The sequence below is a fragment of the Rhincodon typus genome, chromosome 1 (assembly GCF_021869965.1).
Source record: "Rhincodon typus isolate 14 chromosome 1, sRhiTyp1.1, whole genome shotgun sequence".
NCBI classification, from domain to species: Eukaryota; Metazoa; Chordata; class Chondrichthyes; order Orectolobiformes; family Rhincodontidae; genus Rhincodon; species Rhincodon typus.
In genome coordinates this window covers 25,130,556-25,149,541 of record NC_063332.1, presented here as the reverse complement: position 1 = coordinate 25,149,541, position 18,986 = coordinate 25,130,556, and the positions used below count along the sequence as shown (strand labels likewise).

General features: G+C 42.2%; 1 protein-coding gene across 2 annotated transcripts in view; it reads right to left on the bottom strand.

The window, feature by feature from the left end:
* tacc3 (transforming, acidic coiled-coil containing protein 3) overlaps positions 1-17,725 on the bottom strand; it is a 44,504-nt gene extending 26,779 nt beyond the window's left edge. The window contains exons 1-4 of one of the 2 annotated variants that reach the window (XM_020532788.2): positions 17,559-17,725; positions 12,596-12,673; positions 9,800-9,938; positions 6,754-6,908 (exon numbers count right to left, since the gene is read on the bottom strand). In XM_020532788.2, the coding sequence (XP_020388377.2) occupies positions 6,754-6,908; positions 9,800-9,937 (293 nt within the window). In that variant the 5' untranslated portion in view covers position 9,938; positions 12,596-12,673; positions 17,559-17,725. The remainder of the gene's footprint in view (positions 1-6,753; positions 6,909-9,799; positions 9,939-12,595; positions 12,674-17,558) is intronic. The other variant, XM_048597821.1, reaches the window with a different exon arrangement.
* Positions 17,726-18,986: the final 1,261 nt, after the last annotated feature.

Below are 18,986 nucleotides of genomic sequence, written 5' to 3'. Positions count from 1 at the left end.
CAAGCAGCATCATAGGAGCAGATGCTGCTTGGCCTGCTGTGTTCATCCAGCCCTGCACCTTGTTGTCTCGGACTATAACCAGACTTCTGATTTTGTCCACCCCAGTCAACACCTACATCTCCACATTAATTGGATTAAAAAGAAAATGGCAAGAGCATTTTTAGATATATGAAAATTTAAAAAGGCGAGAGATGACATTGGACCACTACAAAGTAAGGCTGAAATAGTAGTAATGGGGAACAAAGAAATGGCAGAGAAACTGAATGGGTACTTTGCATCAGTTTTCGCAGAAGACACCAGCAGCAAACAGAAACTCAAGAGTCGGGGGCAGAGATGACTGTACTGGCCATCACTAAGGAGAAGACGCTGGGGAAGCCAAAAGATCTGAAGATGGACTACACCCCAGAGTTCTGAAGGAGATAGCTGAGAAGATTGTGAAGGCATTGGTGGTAATCCTTCAAGAATCACTGGAGCCAGAGGGGGCCACTAATGCAAAACCCCTGTTTATGAAGGGAGGGAGGCAGAAGACAGGAAACTATTAGCTGGTTAGTCTGACTTCTGTCATTGGTAAGATTGAGTCCATTAAGGATATGATTGCAGAACACTTGGAAGTGCATGCTAAGATAGGGCTGAGTCAGTACAGCTTTGTCAAGGGGCTGATCATACCTGAAAAATCTATTAGAAGAATTCTTTGAGGAAGTAACAAGCAAGTTAGACGAGATCTACTTGGATTTCCAGAAGGCCTTTGACAAGATGCTGCACAGGAGGCTGTTGAATAAGAGCCCATGATGTTAGGGGCAAGATATCGGCATTGATTGAAGATCGGTTGACTGACAGAATGCAGTGCGTGGGGGGAAAAAGGGTTTTTTCCACAACAGCAGCCAGTGACTAGTGCAGTTCCACAAGAGACTGTGTTGGGACCACAACTATTCACATCAATCTGGACAAAAGAACGGAGGTCATTGTTGCCAAGGTTGCAGGTGACAAAGACAGGTGCAGGGACAGGTGGTGTTCAGGAAGCAGAGGGTCTACAAAAGGACTTGAACAGGCTAGGCACGTGGGCAAAGACATCACAGACAGAATACAGTTTGGGAAAGTGAGGTTATGCAAATTAGTAGCAAGACAACAGACATTGACTTTTTTTTAAAAATGGGAAAGGCTTCAGAAATCTGAAGCACAAAGACTTTTTTTATTCATTTGTGGGATGTGGGTGTGCTGGCTGGCCAGCTTTCTTGCCCATCCCTAGTTACCCTTGAGAAGGTGGTGGTGAGCTGCCTTTTTGAACCGCTGCAGTCCTCCTGCTGTGGGTTGACTCTCATTGCTATTAGGGAGGGAATTACAGGATTTTGACAACAACAGTGAAGGAATGGCAATATATTTCCAAGTCAGGATGGTAAGTGACTTAGAGGGGAACTTGAAGGTGGTGGTGTTCCCATATGTCTGATGCCCTTGTCCTTCTAGATGGAAGTGGTCATGGGTTTGGAAGGGGCTGTCTGAGGATCTTTGGTGAATTTCTGCAGTGCATCTTGTAGATAATACACACTGCTGCTATTGAGCGTCAGTGGTGGAGGAGGGAGTGGATGCTTGTGGATATAGTGCCAATCAAGCGGGCTGCTTTGTCCTGGATGGTGTCAAGCTTCTTGAGTATTGTTGGGGCTGTACTCATCCAGACAAGTAGGGAGTATTCCATCACGCTCCTGACTCATGCCTTGTAGATGGTGGACAGGCTTTAAAGGAGTCAGGAGGAGAGTTACTTGCCACAGTATTCCTAGTTTCTGGCCTGCACTTGTAGCCATTATTAATATGGTGAGTCCAGTTGAGTTTCTGGTCAATGGTAGTCCCCAGGATATGATAATGGGAGATTTAGTGATGATAACACCATTGAATGTCAAGGGATGGTGGTTAGATTGTCTCTTATTGGTGATGGTCATAGCCTGGCATTTGTGTGGTGCAAATGTCACTTGCCACTCGTCAGCCCAAGCCTGGATATTGTCCAGATCTTGTTGCATATGAACATGGACTGCTTCAATATCTGAGGAGTCTGAATTCAGGATTCTCTTAATGTTAAGATGCAGGTTCAGGTGGTAGTTAGGGAGGCATATGCAGTGTTAGCATACATTTCAAGAGGACTAAAATACAAGGGCAGCGATGTACTGCTGACACAGTACAAGGCTCTGGTCAGACCACATTTGAATTATTATGAACAGTTTTGGATCCTGGGGTCCAAAGGAGGTTTATAAGAATGTTCCAGGAGATAAAGTCATTGTCACATGAAGAACAATTGAGGACGAAGAACAATTGAGGACTCTGGGTCTATAGCCAATGGCAGGGGGCAGCGGAAAGTAGAATAGTGTGGACATCTGATTTAAGAAAAAAAAAAATTAATACATGGAGACCTGGAGAGTAGACAGAAAAGATGCTTCCATTCGTACAAGACACTAGGCTTGACATCATCAACCTCAGAGAGAAGGGGCAACCTGTTAGAACAGAGATGAGGAGCTTCTTCAGCCACAGGTGGTGAATCTGTGTAAATCATTGCTGCAGAAGGCTGTAGAGGCCAAGTCATTGGCATATTAATGAGCAATCGATGTTCTGCTTAGTAAGGAGACCAAAAGACAATGGGGTAAAAAGGCAGGAGGATGAGGTTGAGAAACACAGTCACGATTGAATGGCAGAGCAGACTTGGTGGGCCAAATGGCTTAACTCTGCCCCTATATCTTATGGTTTAAACACTAAAGTTTCCGAATCTAATGGGATACATCCTTTGGTATCAAAGGAAAGTAGCTTCAGAGATACTGGATGCGCTGGTAGTATTGGGTCCAACATCCTAACAGATTTGCTGGAGTTACTTGGGAGGGTTTAAACTAGTCTGGCAGTGGGGTGGGACCCTGGATTATATAGAGACAAAAAAGAAGTTTGAGGCTAGTACAGTAGTTTGAAAAAAGCAAGTTAAATCAACCAGGCGAGAGCGCAGCAGGGAATGAGGGAAGACTGATGAAATAAATGCAGTTTAATTCAATGTAAGAGGCCTGACAGGCAAGGCAGATGCACTCAGGGCATGGATAGAAGCATAGGATTGGGATCTCAGCTATTGCAGAAACATAGTTGAGGGAAGGACAGGAGTGGCAGCTCCATGCTGTAGGGTATAGATACTGTTGGAAGGATAGAGGGGAAGATGAGAGAGATGGGGGCATGGTGTTTTTGACTGGGGAAAACATCACAGCAAGGCTTAGAGAGGATATTCCTGAGGGATCATCCAGCAAAAGCTATATGGGTGGACCAAGAAAGAAGGGGATGATCACTGATGAGATTGTACAATAGGCTCCCCAATAGTCAGCAGGAAATAGAGGAGCAAATATGCAGGGAGATCAGATAGCTGTAAGGATAATAATAGGGTTGTAATATAGGAGATTAACTTTCCAAACAAACAAAGTCTCGGACTGCCAAAAGGTTAAGGGCTTGGATAGGGATGAATTAGTTAAGTATTCAGGAAAAGAACTCACTCAATCAATATGCAGATGGCCTGACTGGAGAACGGGCAAAACTTGACATCCTCTTGGGAAATAAGGTAGGACAAGTGACTGAAGGGTTTGTTGGAGAGCATTTTGGGATCAGCGACCATAATTTGGTTAGTTTTAAATCTAACACACAGTTATGGAAAGGGATATGTTTGGTCCATGAGTTAAGCTCTAAATTGGGGCAAGGCCAATTTTAACAATTAGACAGGAACTTTGGGGGAGGCTGTTCACAGGTAAAGGGACACCTAGCGTTTGGGGGGGTGGGGGGGGCTTTCAAAAGTGAGATAATAAGAGTTCAGGGCCAGCTTTTCCTATTAGTGAGAAGGGCAAGTCTGGTATGAGTAGGGAACACTGGATGATTAGAGATATTGAGACTCTGATCAAGGACGAAAAAAAAGGAGGTATTGGTATCTGGGATCAAGTGAATCCCTCAAGGACTTTAGGGGGTACAGGTGTACACTTAAGAGGGAAATCCAAAGGGTAAAAAGGGGACACAAGATAGCTTTGGCAGATAAGGCAAGGAGAATTCAAATAGGTTCAACAAGTATATTAAGGGTAAAGAGCAACTAGGGAGAATAAGACCTCATACAGATCAACAAAGTTGTCTTTTGTTTGGAGCCACAGGAGACTGAGATGCTAAACAAATATTTAAGGCGTCCATATTTACCATGAAGACAGACATAGAAGCTAGGAACCATGGGGAAATAAATAGTAATGTCTTAAAAAGGATCCACATTACAAAATAGGTGGTGCTGGAGGTCTTAAAACAAAACTAGCCCAAATCCCCAGGACCTGATCATTACCTGACATTATGGGAATCTCAGGGAAAAAAACTGCACAGTCATGAATCAAAAAGGCCTCCAAGTTCAGCAGGCAATAGGAAAGGCAAGTGGAATGCTGATCTTTATTTCACAGCAAATAGTGTAAAAGTGGGTAAGTTTTAGTAATCAAGACACTAGTCAGACCACAACTGAAATACTGAAAGTGATACTGGCATTAGGGACAGCACACAGAAGATTCACTAGGCTGATACCAGGTACGGGTAGACTGTCTTAGGATAGGTCGAGGAAATTCTATTGTTTTTATTGGAACAAAAGCAGGGTCAGAGAGAACCTTATTAAAACAAACAAGACTGGGTAGATGTGTAAAAGGTTTTTGCCCCTTTGGGGACAGTCAAGGACAAGAGGGCATAATCTTAGAAGTAAGAGGCTATACATTCAAGACAGAAGGAATTTCTCCTCTTAGAGGGCAGTACATCTGTGGAACTCTTTCCTGGAGAGGGCTGTCCAGGCTGGGTCATTAATTATATCCAGAGCACAAACTAAGATTTTTAAACTCAATAAGGGTTATGGGGAAAAAAAAGATAGGAAATGGAATTGAGAGATCAGCCATGATCTCATTGAACAATAGAGCAGACTCAAAATGGGCTGAATGGCCTACTTCTGCTCCTATGGTATTTCAAGTCCAACTCCTCAGATAATTGAAAAAGTCATGGTTTTTGAAGAAGAATACTTATTTGAAACAACTTCACTATCGTACTCAAAATTACATTAGAACAAGTCCACAATACACAATTAGTGGTTTTCCATGTTCAAATAATTTGTCAAACAACCCTCCAGTGTAATTGAGGAAGTCCTCCAGAATAATAAATTGATGTGTCAAGCATTTACATCTAAACAAACAAAGGAGCAAAATCAATCAGGTATGATTTACCCTTCATAAAAATCATGAAGATTCAGATGGATTATTTTGACCTTAGAATATTCTGTTATTACTTCCTTAATAATGGATTCTAATAGCTTAACATGTGATGTTGGGAAATTAATGGTCTGCAGTCTCTTGCTTTCTGCGTCCCTCTTTTCGAGGAAGGGTGTTTTTGCTTACTCTTAGGTCATGGGCATTGCTGCCTGGCCAGCATTTTTATTGCCTACCTGTAGTTAGTTATATTGGTATTTTTCCCCAATCCATAGGAACCCTTCGCACATCTTGGGAATTTAGGAATATTTTAAAAAACAATGGATCCACTATCTCAGCTGCCACTTCTTAAGATGCTAGGATGTTGGCCATGAGGCAGAGGACTTGTCTGTCTTCACTCCCAAAATCTTCCTCAGTAATTGTCTCTAGTAATTACGATTATTGTACATTCTTCCATTTCCATAACCTCTGCATTACTGGTTACTATTGGGGTGGTACTAGTGTCTCAAATAATTGACACTGAGAAAACTGAAGTAAAATATTGATTTTTCAGTGACAATTTCTGTTTTCCCCATTATTAACTTCCAGTCATCCTCCAGAGGTACCAACATTCACTTTGGCCGCTCTCTTCCTTTTTAAATATACTTGAGAATTGAATGGACAATCTTTACTTTTCTTTTTCATTGCATCCACTGGAGTCCTTGCTCCCAAGTGGATTTGCAAAACACACATGCCCACACACAATGCAGAATTAAATCTCTGAAGGCATTTTCCCTTGCCTCTTTTACCATTTGCTTTTCCAGGCCTACAAAGGGAACTAAACCTAACCAGTTTTGTTTGCTGCTTCTGCTTTTTTGCATGTTGACCTTTAACTGTCTGTGCAAGAATTGTATATCAATTCATTTTCATTGCACATGGACTCTAGTACTTGTTCACCATGAAGTGAAACAATTCATTTGGTGAAGGTACTCAATGCTGTTGGTTAGCTAGCTGACATCGAAGGGATGAAGATGTGTGTCAATTTGGAATGGATTGTTTCTTGGGAGGGAAACCTGATAATGTGCACCAAGTAATTGAGGCTTTCTACCAGCTGGATCAAAAAAAGTCTAAGCTGACACGCCAATTGCAGAGTCAAAAAGAAAGTAAGTGTCACTATGAGGAGCCAGGTAAGATGTGACATGAAAGCAAGGATAGAGAAAGGCTTTGCATTCAGAGGAAGAAATGTGCCTTTTTTATTTTGCATATAACAAGATTGATACTAATCTAATTGCTGTCAGCCCTAAAATTCAGCCAAAATTTTGAAGAAGATTTTAGCAAGATAGGGCCAACAAAAAAAAAAAAAAAAAAAGTCATTTTTCCCAAAAAATTTAGGGAAAAGCTTCCCTGCAGGACAAGAAAAAAAAATGGAAAGCACTCCAAAGATAATTATGGTACTACAGTCAACTCAAAGCAGCCAAAGTGTGCAAAACATCTAAAAAGTCATCATATCTTGATGTACAATTTAAATACAGTTTTTAACATAATCCAAAGTATTTCTCACTCTTTTGCCTCAGTCAGATCAGGATTTCCTCGACTCTCCGTGCTCCTCGTATTTATTTCAGCCTCAAATGAATTAATCCCATCACATCTATTAGTCAGATGTGTACCGAGAACTTTGCGTGTAACAGGATCTCTTACAGGAGTCTGAAAAGACACCTAATACAAAAAAAGACATCTTAAAAACTTTGTCAAAATATACCAATAACATTACAGCATGCATTTGTGACCAGTACATTTAGTTTAAATTAGAGTTCGTATGCTGCAGTTAAATCTGAAAATACAAAAACAAAAAAGCACCAGCACTTCAGGAAAACATCAAGAGCCGTGCTTAGCATTCTTTCTCTTGTACCTTCATCACTACATTATTTGAATATATAAGATGCCGGCTGAACGGGGAATTGAGATGGAAAGGTCTGAAGCTCAAATTAGCAGCCAGAGAGATATGCCAACTACATTGAAACTGAACACAATTTGAATAAAAGTTGAGCTCTCCCAATACCTCTACATGAAATTTTAATTCCATCTCTGAGCTGCTAGTCCATTAGAGTGAAGAAATTACTACAAGTCCAAATCAAGGTGGGGTGTCATCCAAACTTTGCACTGAAAAAAGGGTCATGTGTATACACAAGGACAGATCACAAAGGGTGATGCTTCGGAATTAAAGATATGCAGATACTGTCCAAGAAGAAGCAAAGTTAAAAACAATGTTGAAATGTTTCAAACTTAGATGTAGCTTATAACTTCAGAACAAAACAATACCAAAAGAAAGTTAGCTACATTGGAGCACATCCGGAATGCACTGGATGCGTGGTGGGGCAGATAGAAAAATTAGGCTTTTCAAAATAAAATTTGATAAGCATTGCAGTATCAGGGCTGTTGGGGAAAGTCGAGTCAGTCATACAGCATGGAAACAGACCATTCGGTCCAACTTGTCTGTGCCGACCAGACATCCCAATCTGACCTAGTCCCATATTGCTTTAAACCCTTCCTCTTCATTTACCCATCCAGATGCCTTTTAAAATGTTGTAATTGTACCCGCCTCCATCATTTTCACTGGCAGTTCATTCCATATAAATCACCACCTTCTTCATGCAGGTTACCCCTCAGGTCCTCTTTAAATCTTTTCCCTCAAGAAGGCAGCTCACCACCACCTTCAAGGGTAACTAGGGATGGGCAAGAAATGCTAGCCAGCCAGTGACACCCACATCCCACAAATGAATAGAAAAAAAAGTTCTGGACTCTCCCACCCAAGAAAAAAACCTATTCACCCTATCCATGGCCCCTCATGATTTTAGAGATCTCTATAAAAGGTCACAACTCAGCCTCCAACACTCTATGGAAAAAAGCTCCAGAATATTCAGCTTTGGCCTACAAGTCAAACCTTCCAGTCCTGGCAACATCCTTGCAAATAATTTCTGCACCAAGTTTAACAACATCCTTCTTACAGAAGGGCAATCAGAATTGGAAGAGAAACTAGCCAAGCTCCTCTTACAGAAAGCCAATACAAAACTTAAATTTAATGGTTTGCCAACCAACTATTCAATTACAAATTCAATAAAGTGGTGAAGAACCTAATAATTATTGTCAGAAAAGTGCAATGTTTAGCACAGTGCATGGCTGCTCAAATACTAAAGCCATTCATGCCCATATACAGCACCCAGGCTTCAGCAAATAATTGAAGTAACATTCACTACTCAAGTGCAGCATAATGGCCAGCTCTAATAAGTGACCAATTTAACCACTTCCCCTTGACACTCTCCTTTGGCAAATCCCCCACCATTAACATCCTTGGGGTTGCCATTGACCTGGACAAGCTACACAAGTACTGCATCTTTAACAATAGGTCAGAAACTAGGAATTCCAGCTGCAAATTCACCTCCAAACCACTTACCAGACTGACTTATAATGCCATCCTCCAGTTTCATTAGGTCAAAATCCTGGAATTCCAGCCCTGATAATATTGTGAATCTACTTACAGCACCTGGACTGCAGTGATTCACGATGGTGGATCAACTCCACTCAAAGGGCAACTAGGAATGAGCAACAGTGTTGGCCCAGACAGCCAATGCTCAGGTCCCACAAGAGGCTTAAAAAAATTAACTCCCAAAAGACTGTCCACAGTATAATCTAGAAGTGTGATGGAACGCTTATGAAAGCATCAAAACTAGAGAAGCTCAATATCATCCAGGTCAAAGCAGCCTGCTTCATCGGTAGGTCAAGCACTACTTTCAACATGCACTTCCTTCACGATTGACATTTAGTGACAGTATACAAACATCCGCAGGATTAACTGCAGCAACTCACCAAGGTTCCTTTAATAGTACCTTCCAAAACCATGATGTCTATAATCTGGAAGGGTAGATGAATGATGGAGTACCACCACATGAAAACTCCTCTCCAAGCCACTCATCACCTGATTTGGAACTACATTGCCAGTCCTTCCCCATTGCGGGATCAAAATCCTGGAACTACATAACAGGTGCCGAAAACAAAGGAGTTTAAATGGTTCAAGGCATCACCTAAAAAGGGCACTTTGGAATGGGCAAAGAATAGATAGAGTATAGAATATCCTTTGTTGTCATCTGTACTCAGTACAGGAGTAGTTAGAACTTTTTACAATGGCTGCCTTTTAATGGCACCATCATAAGCACAGGCACCTAGGTACAAATCTTACAAAGTAAAAAAGATGTTTTGAGAGGATTGAAAGGTAAGGATTTACATTACAGTCCATTAAGAGTACCAAACGGCAGCAGGTCAGCACATGGTGCCAGGGCCAAGTCCAAACAACTGGACCACATCATACCAGCCTCCAGTCCATTCCTCACCAGCAATAAGGTAAGTCACAGCGCTCCAAGGCTCGCAGCCTCATGCAGGGTTCTGGCTCATTTCCCAGGCTCGCACTCCAGGACTTGCTGCTGCAGGGACATGCTGCTGGCACTTGCCTCTGGTGCTGAGGGGTGATGACAGGAGCAAAGGAAGAAAGAAAAAGAAGCTGGCCTAACCAGCGACACCCACATCCCATGAACACAATTAAATGAATAGCCCACCTTTGATAGTTTCATTGACCCTTTGGGAGGGAAATTCTCCTTCTGTGATATTCGAAGAATTGATGGCTTCCCTGTAGCCTCCACTGTTAATGACTCACATTGCTCATTCATTACGACAGCGTTTTCACCTAAATTCATTCTATAAATGAAGAGAAAATGTCAATGTTTACTTGGAGAAGCCATCTACATTTCTATCAAATGCTGATTTTTTTAAAAAATAGAACTATTTCAACACAAGACGCCACGAGTCCTTGGGGCCTGACAGCCCTGCACACTAATGTATTCAAATAAGATGGCAAAGATAGTAGGTGCATTAGTTATGATATTCCAAAATTCTCTGGATTCTGGAAAGGTACCAGTGAATTAGAAACACGCTAAGGTGACACCGTTATTAAAAAAAAGAGATAATTTCCCACTTGTTGCCTAAAGACAGTTAGTTTGACCTCTGTAGTCGAGGGGAGGGCGCGCAGGAAAGGAGTTGCTGAAGTCAATCAAAGAGGAGATCACGGAACATTTGGAAAAAACAAATGGCAAATCACTGGAGCCAGCACAGTTTAATGAAGGGCAAGTCATGCTTGACAAACCTGAAGAAGTTCTTGAGGATGTAACCAGCAAGATGAATAGGGATGCAAAGGATGTGATATATCTAGGCATCCAGAAGGAATTTGACAAGGCATCATGTAAAAGATTGATGTGGGGGGTGGGGAGTCATTAACGGTACAGCGGATAGAGGATTAGCTGACTGTCAAAGAGGGTTGGGATAATTAGGTCCTTCTCTGGATGGCAAACTATAGTGCTGCAGAATTCAGTTGTCAGACCTCAACTACTTACAATCTATACAAATGATCTACAAGTAAGGACAGTGTAACATAGCAAAATTCACAGACGATACTAAAATAGATGGGAAAGTAGGATGGAGATTTAAGAGTTTACAGATGGATATTGATAGGCTGAGAGAATGGATCAGATTCTGGCAAGTGGAGTTTAATGTGGTAAGTGTGAAGTTATGCATTTTGGCCAGTGAAATAAGGCAAATTATTATTTAAATAGGAAGCAGATTCAAAATGCATCAGTACAGAAGGATCTGGGTGTCCTTGTGCATGAATTGCAGGAAGTCAGTATGCAGGTGCAACATATCATAAGAAAGGCAAATAGAATTTTGGCATTTATTGCAAAATGACTGGATTATAAAAGTAATGTTATTACAATTATACAACTGTCCATTGTTGGTCTCCTAACTTGAGGAAGGTTGTGGTGGCATTGGAGGCAGTTCAGAGGAAGTTCACCAGATTCATCCCTGGAATCAAAGGGCTGTCATACAAGGAGCGGTTGAATAACTTGTGTTGGTCCCACAAGGTCAGAAGGATGAGGGGTATCGGACTGAAGTATACAAAATGCTAAGAGGGATTGACAAAGGTGGATGTTGCATAGATGCTCCCCCTTGTGGGAAAGCGTAGAACAAGAGATCATAGATAAATAGAGTGAGAGGAGATTGGCCCAAAAGTTAAAAAAGAGAAACTTCAGAGTGTTGTGGAACTATGGAACTCACTACCCCAGAGTGCAGAATTAAGAAAGAAAGAAATAAATAGATTTCTTATGAAATGTGGGATAGAGGGACATGGGAGCAGGCAGGAAGTGGAGTTGAGACCAGGATAAGATCAGCCATGAGCACGTTAAAATGGCAGAGTGGGCTCGAAGGGCTGAGTTATCTATTCACGCTCCAAGTTCTTATGCTCCTACGCCAAATTTATTTTCTCATTGTATCGATTCAAGGAGCTTAAAATTGCTAATTGCTAGAACAGTTAGATACACATCAAAAACAGCCAAAGAATTGTGAACACCATAAAGAAGAATTGACAATATAGTTATCATGAATGAAAAAAAAAGTTGCTAAAACAGCACCATTAATAAACGTATTGGATGGCTGCCTGCCTTTCAGCATTCAGCTCTGCAAGTTGATTTTCTTCTGAAATCCATACAGAATCTACTTCCACCATTTCTGAAATCAGGTGAAATTCTAAGTCTATCACTCAGTGCCATCTGGTTAACAATTTTCTTCAAAAATCTGTCCAGCAGCCTCATTTTGGAGGACTGTCAACTCTCTTAAAAATGTCCTAATTTATTCAGATAACTGAAATCCCACCCTCACCCCCTAAAATCCCTACCATTCTCTCTTTTTGCAGTTCGGGGCTAGAGTTTTTACCCAGAGATGAAAGGATAGCAATACACTTCCAGATTAGGGAGGTAATGACTAGTAAGTAGTGTTCCATCTGCCATACTAGTCTTGAGGCACAAGGATGGTGAGGTTAAGCGTTGCTGCTGAAAGTTTAAGAAATTGCTCAGTATGTTGGTGATACAGAATGCAGTCAGATCATCGCATCCACCAATTTAAATTAAAAGTTTAATTGCCCTGGAGCGGTAAAGCTGCTTTTGGAACTATGCTCATACTTACAAGTTGAGAGGCAACTTTGCAATCTGGAAGGGATTTACTGCAGTATACTCATCTTTGACTTGCTCTTGTACTCAATTGAAGTTTCTAGTCAATGGCAAAGGACTTGGAAATGGTAATGCTGTTTTCTGCCAATTTTGTACCACACAGCTCAAGTTATTGCCATTTAGCAGTAAAGAGTTTTGTCCAGACTCCCATAGACTTCTGGGTAGGTGTTACCCTGGTATGAGTGGAGTGCTACCACCAATATCATGCATTCGACTCTTAAAACATAAATTGGTCTCAACAGGCCCTAGTGGGGTACTGTAACAGAAAGCAAAGAATCAAAAAAAGAAAAAGAAACTTACTATATGATAACAAATGGCTCAAAATCAAATCAAAGTCATCTTCTAGAGGAGTGATGCGCTCTGTGCAGTTCCAGGTGCCTAACGAACAGTGGAAAGGATAAACCACTCGAGTGTTAAGACAGGGGCACTCATCTTAAACTAATACATTATTAAAATATAGTACAGGTACAGATTATATTAGTTAACCATAATTACCAAAATCTACCAGGAACCAGAGATGGCAAAGGTATCCTTAAGACTTCCTGCTTCTCTTCCATTAACAGACAGAAATTGAGCAAAACCTAATTCAGCTTCAACATCAAGCTCAATGCCTCACGCAATTGAGAATTTTTTTTTGACATCAAGGCAGTAACATCTCTCGCCAGAAATTCTTGTGTTTCATACTGGAGTTGGGATATCACGTTACAGCTGTGCAAGACATATTTGAAGTAGTATATACAATTCTGGTCACCCTGCTTTAGGGAGGATGTTATTAAACTGGAAAGGATGCAAAAAAGATTTGCAAGGTTGTTAACTAGACTTGAACATTTCAGTTTGAGTTTAAGAAGAGGCTGGATAGGCTGAAACATTTTCACAGAGGGTGGTGTGTATTTGGAACCAGCTGCCATAGTGGTTGACATAGGTATAATTACAGCATTTAAAGAAGGCATCTGGACAGGTACATGGATAGGAAAGGTAGAGGGATATGGGCCAAACACAGGCAAATAGGACTAGTTCACTTTAGGAAGCCTAATCAGCTTAATACTTGGGTTGAAGGGCCTGTTTCCATGATGTATGGCTCTAAAAATCAGCTACTGTTGGAAAATGCATGACTGATGCCAGAATATAGGGGAAAATGAGGGGTGAAGACAGACTACCATCTGTGTGGTAGAACTAATGGGCTTATCATAAATGCTTAAAATTGTCAAATGATAGAAAATTGAACAAGGAAATCATGTGCAGAGAAACAGGAGACTATATTTCAGAATCCTTCTACTTTTTTGGTTTTAAGCAGACCAAAGAATATGGCTTTTATTACAACTTGTTTTCACATAGGATCTTTAGGAATCACAAGGCACATAAAACAAATATAATATTAAGCGAAAAGGTGACTTGGTCAATGGTCAAAACATTAAAAATCAGTGACTGGGGTTATTTCAAGATGTTATAAACAGCAAAAGTTAGAAATCTGAATCAAAGTGTTAACTCAGTTTCTCTCCCCACAAATGTTACTAGACCTGCACAGTTTCTCCACCATTTTCTCTTGATGCAGTAGTCCATAGGACAACTCTCCCAACCTTGAGAAGCCTCCAGAAGTTAAGACGTTAAGGAGAACTTTCCAAGAGTCATTTGGATAGTTTAGCATTTCCTGTGGGAACGCTGTTGGGATCTGGAATCTCCTAATGATTGAACAAAATTGAATACATGATCTGGAAGGAGAAGAAAACTTGACCGACAGGCAATCTTCCCTCTAAGCAGTGCAACCACCTAGAGATTCCATGGAATCCCTACTGTGTGGAAGGAGGCCATTCAGCCCATCACGTTTACACTGACCCGAAGAGCATCCCAACCAGACCCACCCCTACCCTATCCTTACATTTCCCATCCTAGACACCACAGGCAATTTAACATGGCCAATCCACTTAATGTGCATATCTTTGGACTGCGGAGGAAACCCACACAGACATGGGGAGAACATGCAAAATCCACAGACAGTTGCCGCAGGCTGGAATCAAACCTAGTCCCTGGTGCTGAGGCAGCAGTGCTAGCCACTGAGCCACCATGGCACCCCGATTAGCCAATTAGCTTGCTAACACTGATTTCTAGTTTCGGTAGTGAATGTTGCACATTGAGGTCTATACACAAAAGAACGCATTATTTCCCACAAAATACATCCATTTGAAATTTGACAATTAACAGCTTGTTGGAGGTTGCAACCCCACTAACATAAATAACAAACAAAGTGTGGAGCTGGAGGAACACAGCAGGCCTGGCAGCATCAGGGGAACCGGAAAGCTGACATTTCGGGTTGGGACCCTTCTTCACCTGTGTTCCTCCAGCTCCACACTTTGTTATCTCTGACTCCAGCATCTGCAGTTCTTGCCATCTCAACCCCACAATCCCTGTCTTAATGGGGTAGCCCAATACAGTGTTAAAAAATAAGACTGAAGCATTCACAACAATCTTCAGCCTATAGTGCCAAGGGGACAGCTTATCTCAGCCACTTCTAGTGGCTATCAATTTGATTCAGTGATAAAAGGAACAGTTGGAGGCTTTGCGTACTGCCAAAGTTGTGGGCCCCAACCATATTCTGGCAATCAAGATATGCTCTTGAACTAGCCATACCCCTGAACTGTGTTCCAGCAAAATCAGAATTGGAAATCCAAAATAAAAGTTAAGAATGAATAAAGAGATGCACTGGAGTAAAAACCACACACCAAGCCTCAGCAGATTCCCAAACAACTATCTGTTCTTCTGCTACTCCCTTCACCCTTTCAGTATCTGGTGGAGCCAGCTCACCATGCTGACATGTCACTTAGTTGTCATCGCTGCCCTCTTCCCCATCTCACGATGGGCCCAGATCATCCTCCTTGTATAAATTTTAAAATCTTTTTAGTCCTGCAGCCAAATCAAAGTGGCTGTGCATGCATGTCAAAGTTCAGCTGGTTTCATCAGGGAACAATCAGTAGCAGCAAACACATGTCTACAACACTAGCATTTACCCAATGCTGAAAAATTGCCCAAGATTGTACTCTGCAGAAAAAGCACGTCAAATCCAACCCATCAATTACCAGTCCATCAGTCAACTCAAATCAGCAGTAAAGTGATAGAAGGATTCATCAGTTCTAGTAAGCAGCACTCACTTAACATAAATAGCCTGCACACTGACACTCAGTTTGGATTTCATCAGGGTCACTCTACTCCTGACTGCATGACAGACTTGGTCCAAACATGGACACAAGTGCTGAATTCTAGTGGTGAGGTAAGAATGACTGCCCTTGATATCATGGCCACACTTAGCTAGAGTGTGACATCAAAGAGCTCCAGAGATGGTCAGTGGGAATCAGGAACTCACTGCTGGTTAGAATCATACCTGGAACAAAAGATGGTTGTAGTTTTTGGAGGTCAGTCATCTCAGCTCCAGGACTACCCTGCAGAACTCCTGCAAGGGCATGTCCTTAGTCCAAACATCTTCAGCTGCTTCACTCGTGATCTTCCCTCTCGCACCCCATCATAAAATTCAGGCATAGGGATGTTCACTGATGACTATACAATATTCAGCATCATTCACAACTGCTTAGATTCTGAAGCAGCCCACACACAAAGCCAAGATCTGGACAACATCCAGGCTTGAGCTGACAATTGGGGAAAAGCATTCATGCCACACAAATGCCAGGCAATGACCATCACCAATGAGACAATCTAAACACAGCTCCCTGACATTCAATGGTTTTACCATCACTGAATCCCCTACCATCAAAATCCTGGGAGTTATCACTGACCAGAAACTCAGCCAGACTCACCATATAAATACAGTATCTATAAAAGCAGGTTAGAGGCTAGGAATCTTGCAGCAATTAACACCACTCAACTTCCTAAAGTCTGTAACACCATGCTCAGGGCATCATCATGAGTATGACAGATGAGTCCCCACTTGCCCACACCTCATTCTCCGCTTGGGGACCCTGCAGCCCTCCGGGCTCAATATGGAGTTCAATAATTTTAGGGCCTAAACTCTCCCACGTCCCATGCCCCAACCCCACACACCAGGCCCTGTTACCACAGAGCCTGCCATGACACACCACCGGTTATTAGTCACTAATAGTCCCCACTAACAACTATTCACCCTCCCAGCCTGATCATTATCAACTGTGTCTGTCCAACTGCTCTTCTCTCTCTTCAGGCTCTATCCTATCATTTACTCCTTACCCCATCCCCTCTTTTCTGCATATAAACTGACTTTTCGCAGTCAGTTCTGAGGAAGGGTCACCGGACCCGAAACGTTAACTCTGTTTTTCCCTTCACAGATGCTGCCAGACATGCTGAGCTTTACCAGCAACTTCTGTTTTGTTCCCTGGTTTACAGCATCCGCAGTTCTTTCGTTTTTTAACGACCTCATCCTACTTGATTAGCACTATATACTCAATTCATCCACTCCTTCCACCACTGACACTCAGTAGCGGCAGCGCGCACATCTATACGATACACTGTAGAAATTCAGCAAGGCTGCTTTGACAACATCACCACTTCCATCCAGAAAGACAAGAGCAGCAGATACATGGAAATATCACCAAGCTCATCTCCGATCCACTCAATATCCTGACCTAGAAATTTAATTGCCATTCCTTCAACATCATTGGGCCTAAATCCTGGCATTGCCCTCCCTAGCAACATTGTGGGCGTCCCTACACCAAACAGATTATCATCATGATTCATGGCACCTTCTCAAAGGTGGGCCACAAGTGAATACTTGCTGATCCAGGCAGCAACACTCACGCCCATTTTTTTTTAAATGGGGAACACCGTACTCTATGATATTAGAGTATATCATACTATAAAAGGTTCGGAAATATATGCAGATTTTAAACAATATCGAGGGGTATAAAAGGTTAAGGAGATCAGCAGCAAAAGTCCAGCCGGGCTGCACAGTGTATACCCTACCCAAATTTATGCCGGAAAAAGAGGTGCATTTCGAAAATATCTCCAATATTGCGCAAATAAACCCAAATAGAAAAAAAACCAGGAATATTGCCCGCAAGTATTAAAACAAAACAGAGAATGCTGGAAACCTAAAATAGATGCATTACTTTTTCAATTTAAAAAAAATACTGCTCTGGAGTAAAACCCAGACAACGAGCCGTAGGGGGTTACCGGAGAAATGATCTAGCCTCCCTACACCTTCCAAATACCTGTGGGCAATATCTGTGCAGACTCCCTATGCCACAGGTAATATCTGCACAGGCTTCCTAGACCACAGTCTTACCTTCTACCAGCTGGTACCTTCTTTCCCTGACTCCGCGAATCGAACTCAAATTATCCTCCTCGCGCAAAGTTTGAAATCCGGCCGTTTATTCCCGCGGCCAATTCGAAGCGGCAGTGCCTTCGGGTCAGAGTTCAGCTGGATTCAAAGGGACCAATCAGTGTCGGCCCCCTCCCTTGTTCGTTGTTCTCCCGTTTACACAAGAGGGCAAGGCGCATGCGTTCTGCTGGTCTCGGCTTTTTTTCTCCGCATAATGTCGGGTCCGCCAGGTGAAGGCTTGGTCTCTATTCAGCTCACCCTGATGTCTTGAGCAGTTTGATTAAAAATATTTACGAAGAGCAGAAGCTGCGTTGCTCATAAGAACATGCCAAATATGAACAAGGAGTAAGTAGTTCTGGTCCTCGAGTCTTCCCTTCACCATTCAATATGATCAAGGCTGATTCGCCAAACCTTAAACAGAAACTACCCAACCTTCAGGACAATATGGACCACAACACAACTCTGCCACGCAAGACATATCAGATCATTGACATGGATACCACCATCTTATAATGGGAACACCACGTACATGGCAGATACTCATGTGACTCAGCCAACCTTGTCTATCTCATACGCTGCAGGCTAGGATGCCCCAAGGCATGGTATACTGGCAAGATCATGCGTATGGTATGACAGTGAATGAATGGACACCATGTAGCAATCGCCAAACAGACGTGGTCCCTCCCAGTGGGGGAGCACTTCAGCGGTCATCCTCCGATCTTAGGGTAAGCATCCTCCAAGATACACAACAGCACAAAATTGATGAGCAGAGTCTGATAGCCAAGTTCCATACCCATGTGGATGGCCTCAACCATGATCTTGAATTCATGTTGCGCAACAGGTGACTCCACCATACTATATACTCTGTCAAACACACTCTTTCACACATACACATACACTTCCTCACACACACTCTCTCTCAAGCACATACGTGCACACATACACTCTTTCTATCTCTCTGTCTCTCACACATACACACATGTATAAACCTATAGGGTGAATTATTTCATCCAAGATGTTTGTGTATTGGCAGATACATTCTGTTTTGTTCAACAAAATAAAACCAGCCTGACTCCAGGTTAAAACACAGACAGATTCTAAACAAGGCCTCACATCTAAAATGCATTGTCCTGTCCTGAGATGTCACCTCTTGTATAGACCAATAAAACCTTTAATTTTCTCGGGGCAATGACTTGAAAGAAATTCTGGGATTTGCATCTTAATCAATGGAAACCTACGTTTCCTTTCTAACTGATTAAAGATTCAACACGAGATAGTAGGAACTGCAGATGCTGGAGAATCCGAGACAACAAGGTGCAGGGCTGGATGAACACAGCAGGCCAAGCAGCATCATAGGAGCAGAGAGGCTGACGTTTCGGGCCTAGACCGAAG